At 35.5% G+C, this 21,505-nt stretch overlaps 1 protein-coding gene across 2 annotated transcripts in view; it reads right to left on the reverse strand.

The window, feature by feature from the left end:
• The window catches only part of MTA3 (metastasis associated 1 family member 3), a 136,720-nt gene that overhangs the window by 84,851 nt on the left and 30,364 nt on the right, over positions 1-21,505 (reverse strand). For both annotated transcript variants that reach the window (XM_032102860.1, XM_032102861.1), the window contains exons 5-6: positions 15,149-15,212; positions 13,972-14,089 (exon numbers count right to left, since the gene is read on the reverse strand). In XM_032102860.1, the coding sequence (XP_031958751.1) occupies positions 13,972-14,089; positions 15,149-15,212 (182 nt within the window). The remainder of the gene's footprint in view (positions 1-13,971; positions 14,090-15,148; positions 15,213-21,505) is intronic.

Consider the following 21,505-nt stretch of genomic DNA (forward strand, 5'->3'; position numbering starts at 1 on the left):
TTGCAATGGCAGTAGACATAAATAGGATACAAGCAATGGAATATCTATACCAAAATAATCTAAACACATATAATAATTGCAATATTAAATATCACTGCAACAATGGTAGGCAAAGGTTTCCAGAAAATAAGAGGAGTCTGCCAAACTGCACTTTAAAAAGCTACTTAATTCCCGATTTTCCACTTACATGGCACGATATAATCACTTAAACAGGGAAAGTAATCCAAACAGACCAAACCATGGAAGCAGTCAAACAGTGCTGTAGAAATCTTTGCAAAGTTCATTTCAGGAATAAGTTTTTTGTTAACTTCCTTTGCCTGTGCTGAGAGCATCAGTATAGGAGGATCACATAAGACAAACAGGTCTTTCAAATAATAATCATAAACCCTCTGTGTTTTACTTGAGCTGTCAGTCCTTAGCAGATCATGCCTGTGCCACATCCTACAGGATTTTTAATGGAGAAGACCACTTTAAAACTAAGATGCAACTTTTCTGTTAGCACGGCAACATTTCTCTTCTACATGGTTGAATTTGATGCCAAAGTATAAGACATTCAAACTGAACAGATAATAAAGTTGTCATAGTATTAATTCACTATATTGCAAAACCCAGGTCACAAAGAAATGGGGGAGTTTTACTTTCAACATTTGCAATGCATCTGAGAAGTTCAGTTTTAAGTGTGTCGCCCTCCCTTACCACCAGCTTCTGAGAAGTGCCAGGCAATTTTTTTTAATAGCTGGTATGACATACCAGTACATCCAACTTATTCTAATCACTGCTTATAATTTTGTTATAGCCAGTCTAACCCTGATGACTAATTTTATTGGAAAACATTAGTAGATGGTCAGAAATATGTCTGGTTTACTCTTCATCAATCATTCAGTTCCTTATTTCTCATGGCTCTCTTCTAATAGAAACATAAGTTATTTTTTTCTCTAAAAAAGAAGTAAAAATGTTTTGTATTTCAGTCAGTCCTTCTAAACAAATGAAAGCATGATATGCCCCTCTGAACAAAAAATGGAAGAAAAAATTTACAAATAAAAAGTAAACCAAATGCATTTAAGATGAGGTACAAGAAATTAAAGATCTACTTAGTCTTTTAGATTTCACTTCTTGCAGACGAATACCCCAAAGATATCAGATTCAGTATGATCCTATGTTCTTCTTATATCCAACTAAAAGAAAAAAACTTGCAATATAAACTATGAGCAGCTTCTTAGAGTGAAATTCTTTTAATTTAATAAATACATAACAATACTGCAATGTCATATGCTATTAAGAAACTGAAAGATGAATCTATATGTTAGGTTTTATTTTAAAAATGGTTTTCAATGAAACAATGCAAATTCCACTTCTAATGACAAACAGTTGATGAGGTATCTGATTTTAAAGACAGTTATGATGTATAAAGTCTTATTTTTGTGTATTGCATGATCTGCACTATTTTTCAAGATACTTTTTTACTCTCCTTCTCAAAAAAGTAATTTAGCTGTCAATTCAATCCAAACATGCAAACTAAACACCTGTAGTGCTCAGCTTTCTGAATGAATCCACCTTTCAGGATATGCAAAACAGAGATACCAGATGCTGGATCCTTAATTACAGGGGACAGAAAACCTGTAGCTGTGGGGTTTTGCCCATTGTAAGACAGCAGATGTATCCATGGACAGAATTGTATCCATGGACCAGACCAAGAATTTCAACCAGAGAGTTCCTCCTAGTAAGCAAATTCATTTATTCATACAACCTCCTGAAATCAGCCAGTTTTGATGTATGTGTTAATTCCTCAGACTCACCAGACATCTAAGCAGATAAATGTGAAGGCACTGGTAGAGGCTCATATTCTTAATGCTTAGCACATATTTAAGAATTCAATTCAGCGTCTTCATCTCTGTGTGTCGGTTTTGTACTTGTGAAACAAGAATAGCTCTTAGCTAACATTGCAAGGATGTGAAGAGAGGTACTTGTTGGTTCTTATCCTCCCCTAGATGAGTTGAGCATGCAACACAACGAAATTTCTTTCACTGAAATATGGATTTAGCAGATAAAGCATTTAGCAGGTTTTTGCCTGAACTCCTTGGAAGTATGCTATCTGCAGGTAATCCTAAATGGTTTTTAGAACATAGTTTCATGTGTCGTTTGTGTGCCATTACTGTAAAAATAGGCAACTAGTCAGTGAAAATGAGGTTTCAGTTCATGAACCACATTCTCATGCTGCTATTTAGATAGTCTGCAAACATTTTCTCTAACTTGCAGAGGAGAAAAATAGACTCACAATGAATTTTCTTGTACTGTATGTGAATGAATTTCCAAACATTAAGCCTGTCTGTCTAATGTGACATCTGATCTTTCTCCTTGGACAAAAAGTACATTAGTTCCTCACTAAAACAGTCAGCATATTCATTCTTCATAAAATTCTTATTACTCATTTTTATTTAATTTTTTTTATCATTTGCAATTCTCACCAGTACAGATAATAAAAAATAATCCAGATAAAAAGTTCAAAAGTTTATACTTACCTCTTCAAAAAATATAATGGAGTCACATGCAAATAACTTCTCTGATCACAGTAACATGAGAAAGCTTAGATGAAAAGTGTAGGCAAAAGAAAAATTATCAGTTTACCTTTCAATTTCAAAACAATCTCCCCTCTGCCTTAGCTTGCCTGACAGATGTGTATTCAGATTTCAATTATTCAGATAAGCAGTTACATGCTTACACAAATGTCATAGTAAAAATTTATGAATGTAAGACATGTATATGGACCAGAAATGAAAAACAGGCTACGTATAGAGACTACAAGTGAAAGATATAATGTAATATAGGCCTGTTACTTGTCTACAAGTATTTAAACTGCTATTGGGCATTTTTAAAGCGAATAAAACATGCATAGTCCAATCACCACCTATCCTCTGGAGATTGAGTTTATAAAAAACATTTAACCATTCTTCACTTGAAAAATCCCTTTTGAAATAAAACTGCCTCCTGTGACCTGAAGTTCTCTCAGTGTTCAGCTTTACAGTACTTATAATTTAATCACTGATGATCAAAAGACAAGAGCTCGCAAAACACTCAAAAAAGCTTTAATTCATCGTGTTCTAAATTCCTAGAAATTAACAGAAATAATTACACTTGAGCTCAGAATAAACTGAACTATAACCATGTATTAATGACCAACTCCTACATAATGCTGCATCGAGAATGGTTGGCTTATGGAAATACCCAGTGCTGGAAGGAAGGAACAAATGAGGCTGCCTCTTTCTCAAAACCCTGCAGAACTGTTCTCAGTTTTTCTGAAATTCCTGAAACACATGAGGCAATAGAGTTTTCAGGAAAGCATAGTGAAAATGATTCTGAGTGTTAATAATAGCAGTACTGTACTACATATGAATATTAGTAGTATTTAAAATACTTGCTTTCGAAAAGGGGATGCCACAATGCAGAGACATTGCATTCTCAAAAAAAAAAACCAAAACAAAAACCAAACCAAAACAAACAAAAAAACCAAAACAAAACCAAACCAAACAAAAATCCAAAACCAAAACAAACAAATAAAAAAACCCCAACGACAAAAACCTAATGAAACAAACACACACCAAAATCAAACCCTGACTAAATTAAAATGAAACTGTGGTACTTCAGTTTCGGGTTGGTTTGGTTTTTTTTAAAAACCTTAATGTTAAAAATATGCAAATTCCCTGTGACTTAAGGATTCTAAAGAAAAATAAGACTTCTCATGTGAATAAATGTAAACAAAAAATTTAAAGGAGAACTTTTTGTTTAGGATAAAATATATTTTGACTTACTCAAATGTAAAAAACCCATATTTCATCTGCATCTGCTATTTGTTTTTCATCTCCTACAGAATAAATTTAGAAGAAAAATCCGACTTGCAGTAAAACAGCAAAGAAACAAAAATCTGAACTTACAATGAGTCCTTTTAGGTGAAGTTACTGAGGTAGAAAATACCAGCAAAGTCGTTGCTGCTTGAAAAGTGATTTGAGTGCTCACGGGGATAGTAAGCACATACACAGCACACCATAAATAACTGTATCCATCCTAAGACTGACTACCCGACAGAACTCATTTAGGATTTGAACAACCTCAGCCAAGGCTCTACAGCTATCATTAACAACAAAATCTCTATGACAGCTATCATGCACAACCTTCCACACCAACGATGGTCTGCAGCACAAACCATTCATGCTGCACTGCAACCAGAGGGCCAAAATAAGATGGCTACTTTAACCATTTCCTTCAAGTTGTAGAAAAACCAGAGGTTCATAACAAACAGAACACTGATAACAGAAGCCTAAGTCCCCTCAAGGAGCTAAAGGCAGCAGGGTATCATGGTTCTTTTTTTACGAAGACCAAAACTTTGACGGACTTCACCTCAAGCATAAATCACACTTGACAAAGGCAGACATGCTTTTACAATTTGGTGCAACCAACAAACAAGAAACCAAACAACCACAGAAAAAACCCACTCCAACTATCCCCAAGCAGGACAACCTGCATAGCTCACCTCAACTGTTGCACAGCTTTTAAAAAATCTAATTGATAACAGCACAATTTCCAACTCTTCTAACTTATCCTTGACTGTTAACATAGAAGTTGTGAATGATCTGAGAACTGAAGCTCAGAAATTTCCATGACCATACTTGGTCTCTTTGATCAAAATTATACATGCAGTTAATACCTCAACAAATTGTACCACAAGGCAACAAGTATTTTTAAATAACATCACTGAAAACACTTCAGAAAACACTATGGTTTACATTGAAAAGCTTCAAATACCTAATTGAGCTTCTCTAGTACATGTGGCCACAGCCCTAAATTACAGATTTTCCTTGCAAATGCATGATTAATCAGAAGCAAAGTTTTACTGAAAACAGGCATCAAGAGCCCAGTTACATGTGTTTTGCTTAATTTCTAGTAAAACTGATAAAATTCTATAAACATGCTTTTAATTGCCCAGCACAAAAATCACTAACTCAGCTCCCTAGAAGCAAGATGGTCAAAACTGATGTAAAGGATATTATAATCCTATTAAAATTTGACATGAACAACATTGTAAAGTGTATTTTACTGTTCGTGATGATCAAGCATTTGACAGTTAATTAAGCAAAATTTATTGTATGAGCTTAATAACAAAAAAATATTCAAATCTAACAAAGGACTACCATGTTTAAATTGGCTAACCCTCAAGAAACAGCTCTTACTTATAGAAGATATTGTAGAAAAAATTTCATGTTAACTCAAAGTCAAAAGTGCAACCAACAGAAACCCTATTTGAGAACAAAATATATTTGAGCATATATAACCAGGAATTTTATTATTTGCTGGGATTCATCTCATCTAAATATCTGATCTATTTTAGATATTCATTTTCAGATGAGATGAATCAAGGCTCAGCAACTCCTTCTATTCTGACCATAAAGGTAAGTCTGACAGGGTTAGCACCATCACACCTGTTATATCTGGTGTTCTATTGCAGCTTCCACAAATAGGAACTCCTATATCTGCTTGTTATATCTTTGTTCCATGCACTTCTTCTGAAAAATCCATTGAAATAGAAAGCCACCATCTTATAGTTGAACAAAGATTGTTCTACTTCTGCCATTTTCTAACCAATATTTTGAAGTTATAATTTATTTTGCTGCTAATTTACCAGATTTTCTGTCAAATATAAAATTTAAATGAATTTCACACTGAATTTGGTGAAATAAATTTTTACAAGATTCCAAGGCATCTAGAAGCAAACCTGAGTTAGGCATAACCATCTCCTTTTGTACTTGCCCCTAAAGGTATTTTTTATTTCAGACTTTGAGCTTTGCTTTCTGCTCTGTGGGTCCCAGTGAGGTCACCTTGAATTGACAGGAAACCTGGTTTTAGACACTGACTGTGAACTCCCAAGTTACTGTATGTAGGACAAGGGAGGTAGGCAAGCAGGTAGACACACTAGCTCCTCAATCCCATCCAAAAAATAACTTTATGGTTGACAGCTTTTTCCACGTAATTCTTCCCCTCACCTACTGCTCATCGAAGAGCCTAAAGGTGCTGCCGTTGCCACCTTCTGTGTGTGCACAAGAAAAGCAGCTCTTCCTTCGATCATACCTAAGCAACTGGGTTTACATTAAACCCACTAACTTATTCTTGAAATGGCAATTTGTTTCACTCACAAAGGAAACACTAAAATCAGAATCATCAGCCCTCACGATTTTTTAAAGCCAGTTAAACACAAAAGGTTAGATGGATAATATTCTTGAAACATTGAACTCAGGAGAAAAAGAGGCAATATTTTACGAATTTTATTTTCTAAGAACTACCTATTGTATTAATGTGTCCAGTTCATATCCAGCAAAAAAGTGATCACTTAGCACAAATTACAGACCATATTTTCTGGAAATCGATAGGACATGAAGACACAATATTTGTTTATCCTGTCAGATATTTCCCACAGACGTGCACTGTCTGTCTTCAGAGTATCTGCCTGTCCAATTTTTAACTGAAATATTTGAATACAGAACCTTCTAAAAATATTTCATATCAAGGGTTTTTAAAAGGGACTGATTATTATCTTCTCACAACAGAATTAAATCATGGCAACTACATCAACACTAACAGAAATAATCCAGCACACAGACTTTCGACAACAGAATCAGATGCACCATTCAAATTACTGCTGTAGGTCTCTGGCTTTATGATTTTCAAACTCAGCAGTGGTTCATATAATGAAGCATTATGTTCACATAATCAGCATTATGTACCACAAAGTAACAGAACAGATCCCTCCTCATGAGATTACATTTGAGTTTCACTATTCTAAGGCATATTTTTCATTTATTACATGAAAAAAAGATTTAGTTATATGGGAAGCATTTGTAGAACCAGAAAATACAATACACCAAGTCTAAGCATCTTGAACTTTCACTATTTTAAAAATCCAAACAGATTGTAGATGAGTTTCTCATCTGTCTCTTTACTTGTAACTATGTTTAAACTCAAAATCCTAAAATACCAATATTCCCAAACATTAAAAGGTTTGAACTCTGAGTTTAGAAGTTTCCATTTGGTATGTCTGGTCTATTAAAAACAACATGCTCTTACAACTGAGTTGCAGTAAGAAGCACAAAAACAGTGAAGACTTTAGAAACCACCCTTAAAGTAATTAATTTATTCTTTTTCAAAACAGAAAAATTTTAGAAACTTAAAATACAGTTTCTCTGTACATCATCCAAATTTTGCTTAAATTTGTCCAACTGCTCCCTTTCTTCCTACTAAGCACTCAGTTACTTAAACTGCATTAATTCTAAAATGCCTTGGCTTCAAAAACTAAATAAACTGCACAGCAAGTACTATTTCTAGGCACTCACTGGGTATTTTCAGGTGTGCAAGAGGGACTCCAGCTTTTAGTTTGTAATTTTATTTACGAGAAGAAAAAAAAAGCTTCAAACAGAACATCTTTCCTACAGGCTGCTTCTTCCTCCATTTCAGACTCTTATTCCTCTTCTGTATGTCTTAGTAGGGGGTACTCCTGTTCCTTGCCCACTTCACACTCTTTGTATTGCTTTAAATGCCCAGAGAGAACCCAATTGTGTCAGATGCCTGCTCCATAAAGAATTCCCTAGGGTCTCCTTTTAAACCCAGATGCAAGAGATATGCAGTGCTGGGCAGGGAACAGGACTGCAGCTGGGAGGGGACCATTAGCATGTCACTTAAGATCATCCCTCCAGGCCATTAAAACAGGAACTTCCAAACAGTCTGGCATTGCTGATGCGGGCATTCAATCAGGACTAGCAGCCACTTCTCCAGATAAACCTTTAAACCTAATCATTCCACATCGTACTTGTCAATGTCTTGCTGCCTCTCTCCTTCCATATACCTCTGCATGGAAACGGAAAACTCACTTCCCAAATCAAACTAAGCCTTCCTGCATCCATCATCGCATGTCCCTCCCTGGCATGTCTCCATTTTGCCCAGTGATGTCTGGCTCTACCTGACTTGCTATGCACTCAGAATCTTTAACGATGGGGAGAGCTGGATGAGCTGAAAGGAGCTGCTGCACACAGGCAATTAACTCACAGTAAACATTCTTAGCAGACACTTCCCCCTGCTCAGATAACCGTGGCTGGGGACAGTTGCCACTGGGATGCTGCCCAGGATAACACAAGAGCCCCTCGCTGTCTGCCAGCACCGCAGGGCCTTTCCCACAGAGCTGCCCCTCCTTCATACCCAAACAAATTTCATACATTTATGAAATATATGAGTACGGGTAACTTCATACGCTATAATTTTCCCTTCAGCTAGACAAAAATTAAGGACATCTCACATCACAGAGGGAGAAAACCGTCTTTGTGATTAAGACACATTACTAGATGTGGGATTAATTTTTTTCTTGTCACTCTTCTTTTATCCTCCTATTTGCTACAACATAGTCCAAATTTCAGATGGCATTAAAACGGCTAAGGTCTTCTCAGACCATCAGTAGAGTCAAAAGGTCTATAAACTACCAAAGAGTCCAAGACCTTGACAACATGATCTATTCAAAAAGGAAACAAATAAGATAAATTTAAATTAATTGTTGGAAGAGAAATCAAATTAATTTTCTGCATTTGTGATGACTGGACAGAAGTGGAGATGTTCACGTGCATCATGAAAGACCTAAAAGATACATCTTAAAATGAAGCATTTGTAGGAGAAGTAACAGAAAAATTATACACTAGGAACAGTAACAAGTTATTTGAGTTTGGACAAGAATCCTCTCCAGATTTCTACAGGGTCTCAGGAATACAACAGCTACTAATCGAGACACATGAGCTCAAATCCAGTTGTGTTATACCAAGGGCGTGAAGGAGGGAGTGTGAGCTAAAGAAAAAATGTGGGCAACTAAGCATAGTCAAGGCTCAGAGCTATACTAGCCAAACTAGTCAAAATTGCAACAACGCCACAGTGGTCAATAGGCCTTTTATAAAGAAAAATCCCACCTCACGTAATTCCTGAAGTGCTGCAAAAAGATCATAGAGGGACATAAGGAAGCTCAAGATGACAGCCTACTGGATTTCTAGTAGGCTTTAAACAAGTTTTAAGAAAACTAAGAAACCACAAACGACAAGATCTCCTGCATGGATAAACAGCTGATGGTCTGACTCAGCATGGTCCTTCCTACACTGCTGGGCTGCTTTCTTGAAAATGCTGATTTCAACACTTAAACATGTTACATTACCTAGCACTGCACTGTTCTACCACATCCTGGTACATGAAATCAAATGTAACATAAGAAAATCTATTTTGATAAATTACTTTAAAAAAAACCCATAGGAAATTGTTATTTCAAATTGTTATAATTTTCTTGAAAATACAATTGTTCGGTTGGGATATTTTTTGGCAGAGAATTACTACAGACAGTTTCACCAGACTTACATACCATGCCCAGAATGCAGTCATGATAAAATATTTTGTTAATTTGTTTAGAAAATATCCTTTGCTTCAGAAGTTTTAATAGAGCTTTGATGGACAGAAGAACAATTATGGACCTTTTCTGACTTGGTTGCAGCCTTTCCACTTGATTCACAACACCATCAATGAATGAAAATAAGCATTACTTAAGAAATTACTGATTTGGCCAATGAGATTACAGTAAACAATTGGCTTCCCTATTTGCAACATGACTACAACTGTATTTGTTCAGCTAAGCTGTCATGCATTTTACTTTGTGACAACGCATTTACATTGTGTGACAGCTGCAGTTAGACCTGTGATGGCATGCATGAGGCAAAAAGAGCAGTGCAGGCATGTGACAGAAACAATAATGCATTAAATGAACTCCTACAGAGCAAAGAAACTTTCCTGTTTCTCCCATACTTAAGCATTATCCTACTTCATAAACCAGATCCCTAATGACATGCCAGCACTTTTCTCTCTCTCTTTCTCTGCTTTTTAGCCAACCATGTAAAACAACCTGTCACTGCATCAGTTGTTCCACTGCCTGAGACACACTGGTTGAAATGCCAGAATTTAAAAACATTTGGACTTTAAAGCTGTGAGACAAGTAAGAATCAATGTCATATAAAAGTCTACCAAGTATCTAAACTAGTTTGCCTGGGTGCAATCTCCCTGTACACAAAACATGACTAAATACAATCTGTTAAAGGTGACAAAAATTTGATCATATTCAGAACAACCTATAAAAGTGTCTTGTTACTAAGTAACAATAATAATAATGCCTTGCCCAAACCAACACTGTATAGGGTTTTGTTCTTGCTTGTTTAGGGTCTTTAGCTTTGTTTACTGAAGTTACTAGTCACCTATAAGCTGTTGATCAAATACAGCAGGTGAGTGCACCACACAGCAGCTTCTGGCCATCACACATGCAGAGAACCACATACCTTGCTCCTGTACTGTGCAGTAGGGATGCTCAAAACAAGATACTACTTGTCCAAATTCATGCTCTTGATTCTCAGAGATAAATCTTTTTATTCTTGCTGTGCACAGAGGAGAAGAATGTTGCCCCATGCTGGATACAGATGTGAAAATAAACTGCTACATCCACCAAGCAAGCCACTAGAGAATGTGTTGTTAAAAAAAAGAAAGGACCTTCTTCTGTATCCTGCTAGCCAGAATTTGAGTCAATGCTGTAGAACAGTCTCCTGCCTTCAGGAGCAACTAAAAAGACCCTAAAAATCTTCAAACTAGAATGTAGACAGACTGTAACGCTTGGCACTGGGGGGATGGAAGACATCACACAACCATATCATCATTCAAATCTGACAACTTTTACTCCCAAGTTTTACTCCCAAGAATGGTGATAACAAAAGTCGGAAGAGACTGTGGAAAGAAATCTGCTCTGGTCTTTCTCCAAAGTTACAGTCTTCACTAAATGTGTGATCTAAGCAATTTAGCTACACCATTACAAACAAAAGTGGCATAGATTTACAAGGTTTACGCTTTTCAACCAAATTTAAACTTTGTTTACATTTGTTTACCGCAATTGTGTAAAGGATTTATGACCCAATATAACTTAAAGTGGGAAAACAGAAAACAGTTGAATCTGGAATACTTTATTACACATCTTGTTTTTAATAAACCTTTTAGTCTTTTGAAAGTAGGCGTTCTTTTCATTTCAAAAATTAAAGAGAAATATAAATTTATAAAACACCCCTGGGGCAGGGAGAAACAGGTATGCTGCATTATCCAAAGTTTGACCTAAACACCTGCTTTTGCAGTACGTTTTACTCAAGGATGCAAAAATGGCAACATCAATGCAAGGAAAAAAAAAATCTATTCCTACAAAAAACACACAGAGTTCTCCAATAAACACCAAAAAATCCAAAACAAAAACACCATAGTCTATTCAGATAGAACTGGAATATTTCATCTACTAGAATTCATCTGTGTATTTTCAACAAATTAATTTCACGTTTATAGAGCATTTTTTCCCTTTTCTGCCATGTTGTGACTGGTCTTCTGAAAGCTAATCTGAACTGTCTTTGGTCATTTGAATTGGATTTATATGCCAGTAACTTTGAAAATAAAACAACTGATGGTGTCTGAATCTTTGATTTGTCTAAACTTTTTTTTAATGGTTCTGGGGATTTTCTGTAAATATAAAATATGCCTACCAACCACCTTCAAAAAGGTAGTCTTCCTTTATATTACAGGACAACTTTTATGTGTGAACAAATTCAGCAATGCTTTGAATTTTATTTCGCAATATTATTATTAGATGATATAAAATCTGATTTTTCCAAACTGACAGGATGTTGTCTAAATTCTGTCTTTTAATTTCAGGTGATGGCTCTAGACTTAAGAGTTACATATTAGAGCATAACAATTTGGAGATACAGATCACTAGCCACTTTTAACAATACAGGCTGAAAATTTACATAAAGATTAAATATCTTCACAGAATCCATATTTTCCAAATATAACTCTTCTAATAATTTTTAACATTGCTTAGATTTGTTTTCATGAAAGAAAAGGCTTGACAGTGAATGGATTAACTTCCAGGCTGTCAGCTTACATAGACACAGCAACAGCTGAATCATCTTTTGTTTTTCCTTGGAGGTCAGAGGGCTATGGAAACATTTAGAAAAAAATCAGCCCAAACTACCATAATTCAGATATTTTTATCCTCCCAAAACCAAACTCTTTTTTTCCACCAGCCACTTGAAATAAGTGCAGATTGATCCAACTAAACTGCTCAAGTGCTCCATGTACCAACAGATCCTTGGTTTGTGGGCAGTTTCGTGCTTCTCAGCTTTGATGGATTATTACTTCCTACTAAAGGCAGCAAGAAGACTGCACCACTCATTGCATTTTGGGGGTTAGTGGGGTGTGAGAAAAAGAAGACAGTAACACACAGTGAAATCCTATCTCCATGATATGAGAAAGAGATCATCTACTCATGTTAACTAAATCAAGTATTTGACTCAGAATGTTAAGCTCCAGAAGAACTTGGTAACTTTAGTTTAAATGAATATGGAATTTAATTTTAGAAAAAAACCAAGTAAGTAAAATTTGAACAGGAAAAAATTTATATGTAATGTTCACTATCTCATAATTAGCCTCTGTCTTTAGTAATTTAAGTAAGAAAAATTCAGTAGGAAAAGATTTCCTGTCTGGCAGACAACCCCAGTTATCCTGAAAACTACCTACAGTTCAACCAGGTACTTGGGAATCAGATCAGTACTTCCCAGTTACCTCTCACACACATTGAGACAGCCATTTTCACACTAGCCCTCTGGCAAGCTTTCCTCCTGAGCATATGAATGCCTACAGGACTATTTTTTCCCTATGGCAGGTACATTTTACAGCAAGAATAGCAGTGGATCACAGTCTATTCATAAACATGTTCTGAAACAGGTCTGTACACCTTGTAAACAAACCCGGAAGTGACTTCCTAGAGTTTATTTCTGGTTATTAAAAGATGAGTCAGAATAATAATGCAGATGATCTATTAAACAACATTCATTGTAAAATAATCTGCCACTTGCCAGAAAACCAAATTATTCTTGTTTTATACATTTATTAAATAAGCTCTGTAGAAATCAGAAATAATGGGGGATTTTGTGCAAAAGAAAAAGTACAGCAGCAAAAAAAAAAGCAGATCATGGTGAGTAGAAAACACAACATTTAAGGTTACAAATATATATATTTGGGGCATTCAGAACTCCTTGGACTTACTGCAAGTGATGTTCTTCTCACATAATCCTTTCTTTTTAAAGAGTAACTACCATGATTCTTGAAAATAGTATCTACATCTAGATACTTCTGAGGAAACTTTTTTTTTTTTTAAATTTAATGGGCAAATACAATTGCAAGTACAACAAGACATAGCTATTCATACTTCTTAAATGCCATACAAACATTAAATAAATATTTTACTTGCAATTTTGTTTAAAAGAATAGTTTGTACATAGCAAAAGACTAAGGCGTAGGTAGTTGTGCTAGATTATAAATAAATAAAATTTTAAAAATATTAGTGATTTTAAAGCAATGCCAAGGCTAGAAATAGTTGTTTCAATCCCGCTACAAAACAGACAAGAGGCTTTAAAGACAATATGTTAAAATAAGAAGAAACAAAGACATACATTCTCTATGCATTCTTCATTTTAAAAGGGAAAGAAGAAATATATTTTTCACTTGTTTTACTACAGTGTTATTATTTTACAAAATGGGTTGGTTCTTAACATCTTCTCTCAATGCAGCCTATGTTAAGTAACTAACCAGACCATATAATTAAACAAACAAATATTGAATGCCCATGCACAGACTGGAAACGGACATATTTTTAACAGCTATTCAAGAGTCCTTTCTTTTTCCATATCTACTGGCATTCATAAATTTTCTCAGACCTACCATCTTACTTTGACTGCCTCTATGTATTAATTTAGTTCAGAAAGTCAGCATGAGCAATAATGCAATATGAGGACTTTTATTCTTTTCACTAATCAAAGATCATATATTTACCTTCCACAAGCATGTCTGGCACATCTGCTTGATATCTGGGCCCCACTCTGATTTCTCCCTTGTCTGCTAAAAGCGTTTTCAATGATGGATCATACACCAATGAATAAAAAAAAGTATCCTAAAAAAAAAAAGACACATTTGCAACAGCATAATAATTTTTAAAATTAGGTTTGTTAACTTGTAACACCTCCCATTTGGAAATTTGCACACTTGACAGAACACAGATTTGGTACATAAATCTTTATTTTACATAATACAGATGTTTCATGAGTACCTTTAAAAGCTAATTGAAACTTCTCTCATTGATAGGACTTACTTCAGAACAGAGCAATAATGAAAAGAGTCATACACAAAAATATATCAATGGATTTGAAGAGAATTAATGTTAACAGCTTTCTGAATTTAACATGTTTCCACTCATAAGTATCTCTACCATACTGACTTCCCATTATAAATTAGTCTCAAAAAAAAAACAAAAAACAAAAACAAAACACTGCCTGTGTAAATCCTTTTCAGGCACTAAAACAGTATTGGCAAATGTGGAACAATCACATAAGTATAGGCCAAGTCCTGCTCTCAGAAATATTTTTACTGATTATCAGTGGTTTGGTGTAGGAATTTAAAAATAAAGGCATGTTAATTTCAGTTACAAACCACTGTCTTCCTGATGTTATATTAAGACATTCCAAAGAAAAATATGTTTATTTTGAAGGCATTTTGCAATACAGTTATCTTTCAAATTCTTGGGGAAATTTCTTTCTCTCTGGTAAAGCTCAGCATCCTAAGTACCTTCTAGAGGAAGGTGAGGAGATACTTTCCATACAATAAAAGAAAAAAAAAGGAAAGATTAAGGAGGAATAAAAAGCACCATGTGAATTCTCCCTTCAGTATCGACTACAGGAAAACATCTCTATATTTTTCTTCTGTAAGATGCCGCATTGAATTACTTTAAATTAATTATTTTCTAAATACAAACATATTCATAAGAAACCTATCATTTAAGAGTGTCAATTAATTTTTTATCCAATAACATTTTAAAATCAGTGTTTTGAGCAACTAATTTTTCTAAACTATTTTTCAAAATAAGATCTTCAAAGTGTTGTTTGTCCATTTATTAAAAATGCAGCTGTAAAAGAAAATTAAACCCATCCTAATATTTAATAGAAACCACAATTACCTCTTTCTCCAGGTATGACAGCACAGATTCTGTCTCATTCAGAAGTGCAACACTGCATTTTCCCCTACAGAAAGACAAGCAAGAACAGCTGCTTAGTAAAAAGTTCAAATTTCAAGTAAAGAGTTTTTTATAAGAAAACAATCCAGATATATCTTAATCTTCTACACTAAAAATATAAAAATATTATAAAATATAAAAATAAACATTGCCATACTTTAAAAATACCAAAATTAACATCAAAGCATCAAAATAAATGGCTGTATTGACTCGAGCATTCAAATACATACAAACTGGGATATAGTTTCAGTAATGGAGAAGCAAAGAAAGAGAAGAGGTACAATGGCAAACAATACATACACATATAATTAATAAAAAGGCCTGGATTAAAGAAACACCAGTCCAAGTGACTTATCTCCAGTATTTTTAGTATATAATCTGAAAACAAACAACCCAAAGTGGAAAGAACATAAGGTTTTACCTTTGAGGCTGTAAAAACAAAGCACTTTTCTCTTTTGAATGGAACTATTTTTAATAATGAATCATGGAACTCTATTAGTTTCTTCTATGCCCACATTAAAGTGCTAACAACCGCGTTTCTGTGCAGCCTCCTGTTGCTCAGCAGTGGTACAGACCTGCCCATGTGTAACACAAGTAGTCAAGGCAATGGGAGTTTGACCCCACCGCCCTCACCCCCTTCTCATCCCCATCTCCCCCAGCATTGCCTTGCCTCAAATTCCTCTGTCTCCAGCTTCTCTGCAGAATAACCTGCAGAATTATTTTTAACAAATGGTATTTTAAAGAAACACTCATGGATGTGGATGAAAAATTTAAAGTGTGCTGAATCGTCTTGGTAACAACTCGCATTTTTATGTTACCATTTACAACTGAACGACCATTTTATACATATATATGTATGTACGTATGTGTGTATATATATGAAGATATATTTGTTACCCCTTACATACAGCACCTCGTATTTCATGCACCTAAATTTTACTCAGTTTAGTTGGTATTTGCCAGGAGGTTCCTGTGCCCTTATACATACAGTTACAGGAACTATGCCCCAACAACCATCTCCCATCTTCCCTCAGGGAACAGACCAGAATACAAATAGAGAAAAAGTAATTGTTTGAAGACACCATCTTCATTTTAAGATAACACCAAAGCAGGTATTGTAAAAAACCTGTCGTTCAAGTCAGGGAATGCTGACTCTAAGCTCAACCAGAGGCATTAGAAGCCGATTGCTAATGGCCGATCATTAAGTGAACATAGCCAGCTAATGCCTTAATCACTGCCACTGCACATCCTGGGAAAGGGGGATAAGCCACACATTACCTCCGGAATTCCTCCTCATTGTCATACCTGTCAGGAGAACCACATCAACAAAGAGAAATGATGGGAAGAGGAGAAAGAAAGCCTGAGCACAATAAACAGCGGAGGAAAAGCCTCCTGCAGTGGAGAAGTAGAAAACCTCCTCGATACCCCATTTCCTTGACGGTGCTTTTGAAACCTTTGGCCTTGATAATTCCAGAGCCTTCACTTCTAAAAATTAATTATGCTGTAGCACGAAGTCAGTTTTCCAACTTTATTTTAATATTTTATTGGGGTTTTTAATGTAAAAGGCTAACCAGGAGTATACCTTTCCAGTCTGCTTCTATTCCATAGAGGTCTAGTATGCTCTCTCTCTCCACTACAGCCTGCCCTTCTTTAACTCCAATTACCACAGAGGCATTCACTGCTTCACTGCCATCGCGACTGCAAGAGTATTTTATTGACCGACCTCATCTTTTATTGCTGGTCCGTTAAAAAATTCATTTTATTTCATTAAGACACAAGATTAGTCCCTGCAGCATGTCTTCTAAGTGAGTGAATTTCTGTTGGATGTTACATTTCTTTGTACAGCACTTTAACCATCTAACGGCTGGAGCCACAGAGGTTACAGAGGTAATGTTTTGTATGCATATATGACCTCTTACTGCAGGGACTTGTGTCTCAATAAAGACAGTACTAGAACTGCAGCAGACACTAAAATAAAAATAAAAAACCAACAAAACTCACATTTGAAAACAGGTAAATCACAGATTTTTTTCTAATTTTGATTCTCTATATTACAGTTACCCATTTCTGTAATCTAGAAACCTGCAATACTTAATATAAGTGATTTAGAATCTTTACCAAACTTATAAAAGCTTCTGTTTATGTAACTCCTCTCTTTCTTTCCCATCGGAGGAAAAGCTTCTCTGTCTAGCTGCAAATGCCCTGCTGGGTTGAACCAAGCATCTAGTTAATTGTATTGTTTCCAGCACCCCTCAGTCACGGATGCTAAGGAAATAACTTAAGTGAATATTGATTTGCAGTAATATGCCCCTTAATATTCTCCTACCACCACTGCACTTTTCACCCTTTCTTCAATACTAAAAATCAAAAAGCCCTGGAGAAAAAGTTAATGTCATTTAAACCACATTACAAGGCGACTTGGGAGTAATTTCTTTAAGGGATGTTTCTGAAAACCCATAGCTTCTCTGGATTTAAAACCAATATTTTCCTCCTTACAGAGTTCTGGAGCTTCATTCCTTAATGTTTGTAAATAATTTCAGAAAATTGGGACAGAAAGAGCTATATCAAATAAATAATCAATATAACAGGATAAAATCTGACTATTCTAAACTAGACAGAGAAAAGAAAGGGGGAGCTAGCTACCTACAAAAACAAATGAAAGAGCGTGTACGCTGCATTTACCAGATTATGAAATCAGTCACACACCAAAATAAAATTATACTCTCTTCTTTCAGAAATCCTACTGTCTGTGCAATTTGAGTATTACTTAGACTGAAGGCATACAATGCCACAGTTTCATTGTTCTATTGGAGTCTCCTGCCTGAAATCTGTCACTAAACTGAACAAAACTCAGGTAAAAACTACAAAGAGCTGGCTTTAAAAAAATAATTAAATAAATAAATGAAGAGTTGTCTACTGTTTTTTCACGTATGAAACCTTCCTCCTCTTATGTGACTCTGATTGTCTGATCTAAGCTGTATTCCTCCAACAAGCAGCATTCTTGACTTAACTGGTATCACCAAGGTGAATTATTAGTTAACAGCATCAAAGGGTCTTGATGTTAAGATGACATATCTGGTTTGGTCCTTTTTCTCAAATTAAAAATATTCAGAAAATTTGTTTTTATTTCCTACAGAATTAGGCAAAATTTATCTTGTAGGAATGTTGAGGGAAAGTTTCAGCAACCTCAGCAATACACAAACAGCAAACAAAAAAGTAAGTTAGCTTTTATGTCTTCATTACAATTTAATTTTGATGAGATTAAGTTGTGCCTCCAGAATTCTTTCTGCTCTTAGATGTACTTCATATTTAAACTGGTCATAAATAAAGAGTTGTTCCATTGAGCTGACAACTATGTCAACAAAACTTATTATATTATTAAATCAGACAGCAACAAAAAGTAATTTAGAGGTCTTGCAGTAAAAGGAGACAATAAAACTTGACTGTATATATGTGCTCATGGTATTTGCCAGCTTCTATCATATAAAACACTTAGGATTGAATTTCTTCACCTGTCCTAGTAGCCAGAGCCACAACTCATAACTTTTTTCTTTAAAGCATTAATCATGTGAAAGCTCTTTTCACATGCAACACCCTCCTTCACTCTCATTTGTTAGAAGCTTTTGTCTGCTTGTAAGTTTTTTTTGTATGTCCCAGGTGACTTCACCAGTGGGTTGACGATTCCTGATCATTTACACCCATCAGCTAAGGGATGCCTGACAAGCTATTTTTCCATGCATACAACCTACTTCCATACCCCAGGGAAGTCCTTCTGTTACAATATAGAAATGAGACTCACTCTCTCTCTTCACAAAAATCATACTATAGAAAAAGTGCCTTAATGATTTTGTAGGAAAGGATTTCTTCAACAGCTGAAAGCTAGGACCATACAGTCCCAAAACCAAACCTCTAACCATCTACAGCTGAAACCTCAAAGCACAGAGACACTAGTGAGGATTAAAAGGAAATGGTAAGAAATACTAGTCATCATGTTAGATAGAAGTCTCATTGTGGGGAACATAAGGATTTGTTTTCCTCCCCTCCCTGTTTTAGGGAACTATATTACCTTGGATGGGTGGGGGACTGTTTACTGTGGAACAAAGAAAAGGAGAATTAAATTCTAACAAATAAATGACAGCTTTGTGAGACTTTTTGAGTTTCAATAAGGACCTAATGAAAATCAACATTCTACGTGAGATGTCAGTTACCATGCCAGTCCTGAAGTAGAGACTTCACAGAGAGTAAGCTAAGACCTAAGAGATCTTGAAAACTAAAGACAAAAAAGTACCATATTTCAGTGAGACCAAATAGAGGAATGAAAAATGTGGGAACATACTTTAGACAAGATTCTGACATCAACATTTAGATGAGAAAAGGACAAGACTGCCCTTACTAAGCTGTTACAATGAAGGCAAAAGATGATGATAACCAGCTCAAGAATTACACCAGACAATGTTATGAAAAGACTTCAGTATAGTCTGGTTAAACAACCTAGAGCAAAACACCAAACTGCCCAGAAGATACACTTAAATGCCTTCTTGTTTGCACTGTCTGGGTAATTGTTCTTTAAAGACCTTTTTCTCAAAGTACTCAAAAATATAGATTAAAATCTCTACCTACATTTTTAAAAAGCTGATGCAAACATTTCTATTTTAAAACTATCAAAATGAATCGAAATCAACAGCAACTTCTTCATTTTTTTACAGTCCCTGTTGGTTTCAGTGATGCCATGAAGATTTTTTTTGCCTTTTCTTTTATACCCCTGTTATACCTTTTTACAACTTCTGTATTCTTAGTGCTTTTTGCCTACATTCTTGGACTTGTTTGTCAAGCTGAGAGACTAAACATTTTAGAAGCTTCGTAGGTAGGGGACCAGACCCCAAGGTCCTCTCCAGAACACATTCTGTAAACTAAGATAGAACCATCCAGGGGAAAGCTCCTTGGGGAGGGGGGCTCATTCAAGCGTCTCATTGGGGAATTTTTGATAGATATGCTAATTAGTAAAACCCATAATGTTATACCAGATCTTTTGGGAGTGTGCATTTCGGTGCATTTGACCTGGACATGTGCACCTAAGGATCCTTAAAATAAATACCAAGGTAAAATCCCTTTTTCCCTTTTAACTGTGTATGACTCTTGATTTTAAGACCAGGAAAAGGCATCATCAGCACACCAGTGGAAAGCCTCTACAATTCCCGTTCTGCTGTTCTTGCAGGCTATTTCTTCACATTTTCACCAGATGAGTAAGACAGCCCATGAGATACTAATTTTTTTAAAACAAGGATTTCTTGGAACAGGAGGTATGCAAAAAAAAAAAAATACAGAAAGAAATGATGAGAAACAAAACACCTGCTGCCTGCTAACCAGCATGAATGATAGGAGTAGAGAAAGGCAACCTCATGGGTTCAGTACCATGCCAATGAAATCTCCTATTGGAATGAAGATGTAGCCTATGACAATGACACAGTGCAAGAACTCTCAGAACTCATTGCTCTGGGTTCCCACCAAGTCAATGAAACTTTAAATGCATTGCTAATTCAGATACAAGCGGCAGAAAGAAAAAAACACATGCAGGCATGACCCCAGAGACTTGGAAATAACAATTATTAATTGCTCTCCTGAATATGACAGAATTATGTTGGATGATTTTGTACAGATATATACCAATTGTATCTTGATTATCTGCATCAAGAAATGTTAGTGTCTTGGTAGACATTTGGAACACAGAAGCATGAGTCACTAGCTAGACAGTCTGAAAATAAAATAACAGGAAAGAATATTAGGAAATATTATGCTTGTGAGAAAAATCTGATTTGATTTTAACATATGCTGTTACTTCAGTGACAATCAGAGATTAAACTAAAATGAAGGTGCGTAATGAAGAGGGGTAGAAAGGAGCAGGTGCAGGAGTAGAACTCAAGAGTAATCTTTCTCGTATCCAGCATAAAGGGAGAAAAGGAGGAGTGGGAAAGGTACAGATACTAAGTAAAGAAAGAGAGAGCTACCTGAAATAACAGTACTTTTTTTCCTGAACTCTCTTAAATGAGAAAGTGTCCTGAAGATTTCCAATGAAACATCCAGTTTGAGCCAAGTCTCGATCCCTTACAAGCAGCCTAAATTGCAATGATGATCACCAAACCACAGAGTGGGAACTGTGGAGCTCAAAGAGCTTCTACTAATTATATGAAATTGATTCCCCAGTCACTGGAAGCCAATATTAAGAGTACCTGTGCATTTTACTTTGAAGCACAGTTTAAGGGGCACAGAATGATGCTGACAGACACATACCAATGTCTTTAT

Source organism: Corvus moneduloides, chromosome 3 (genome assembly GCF_009650955.1).
Source record: "Corvus moneduloides isolate bCorMon1 chromosome 3, bCorMon1.pri, whole genome shotgun sequence".
NCBI classification, from domain to species: Eukaryota; Metazoa; Chordata; class Aves; order Passeriformes; family Corvidae; genus Corvus; species Corvus moneduloides.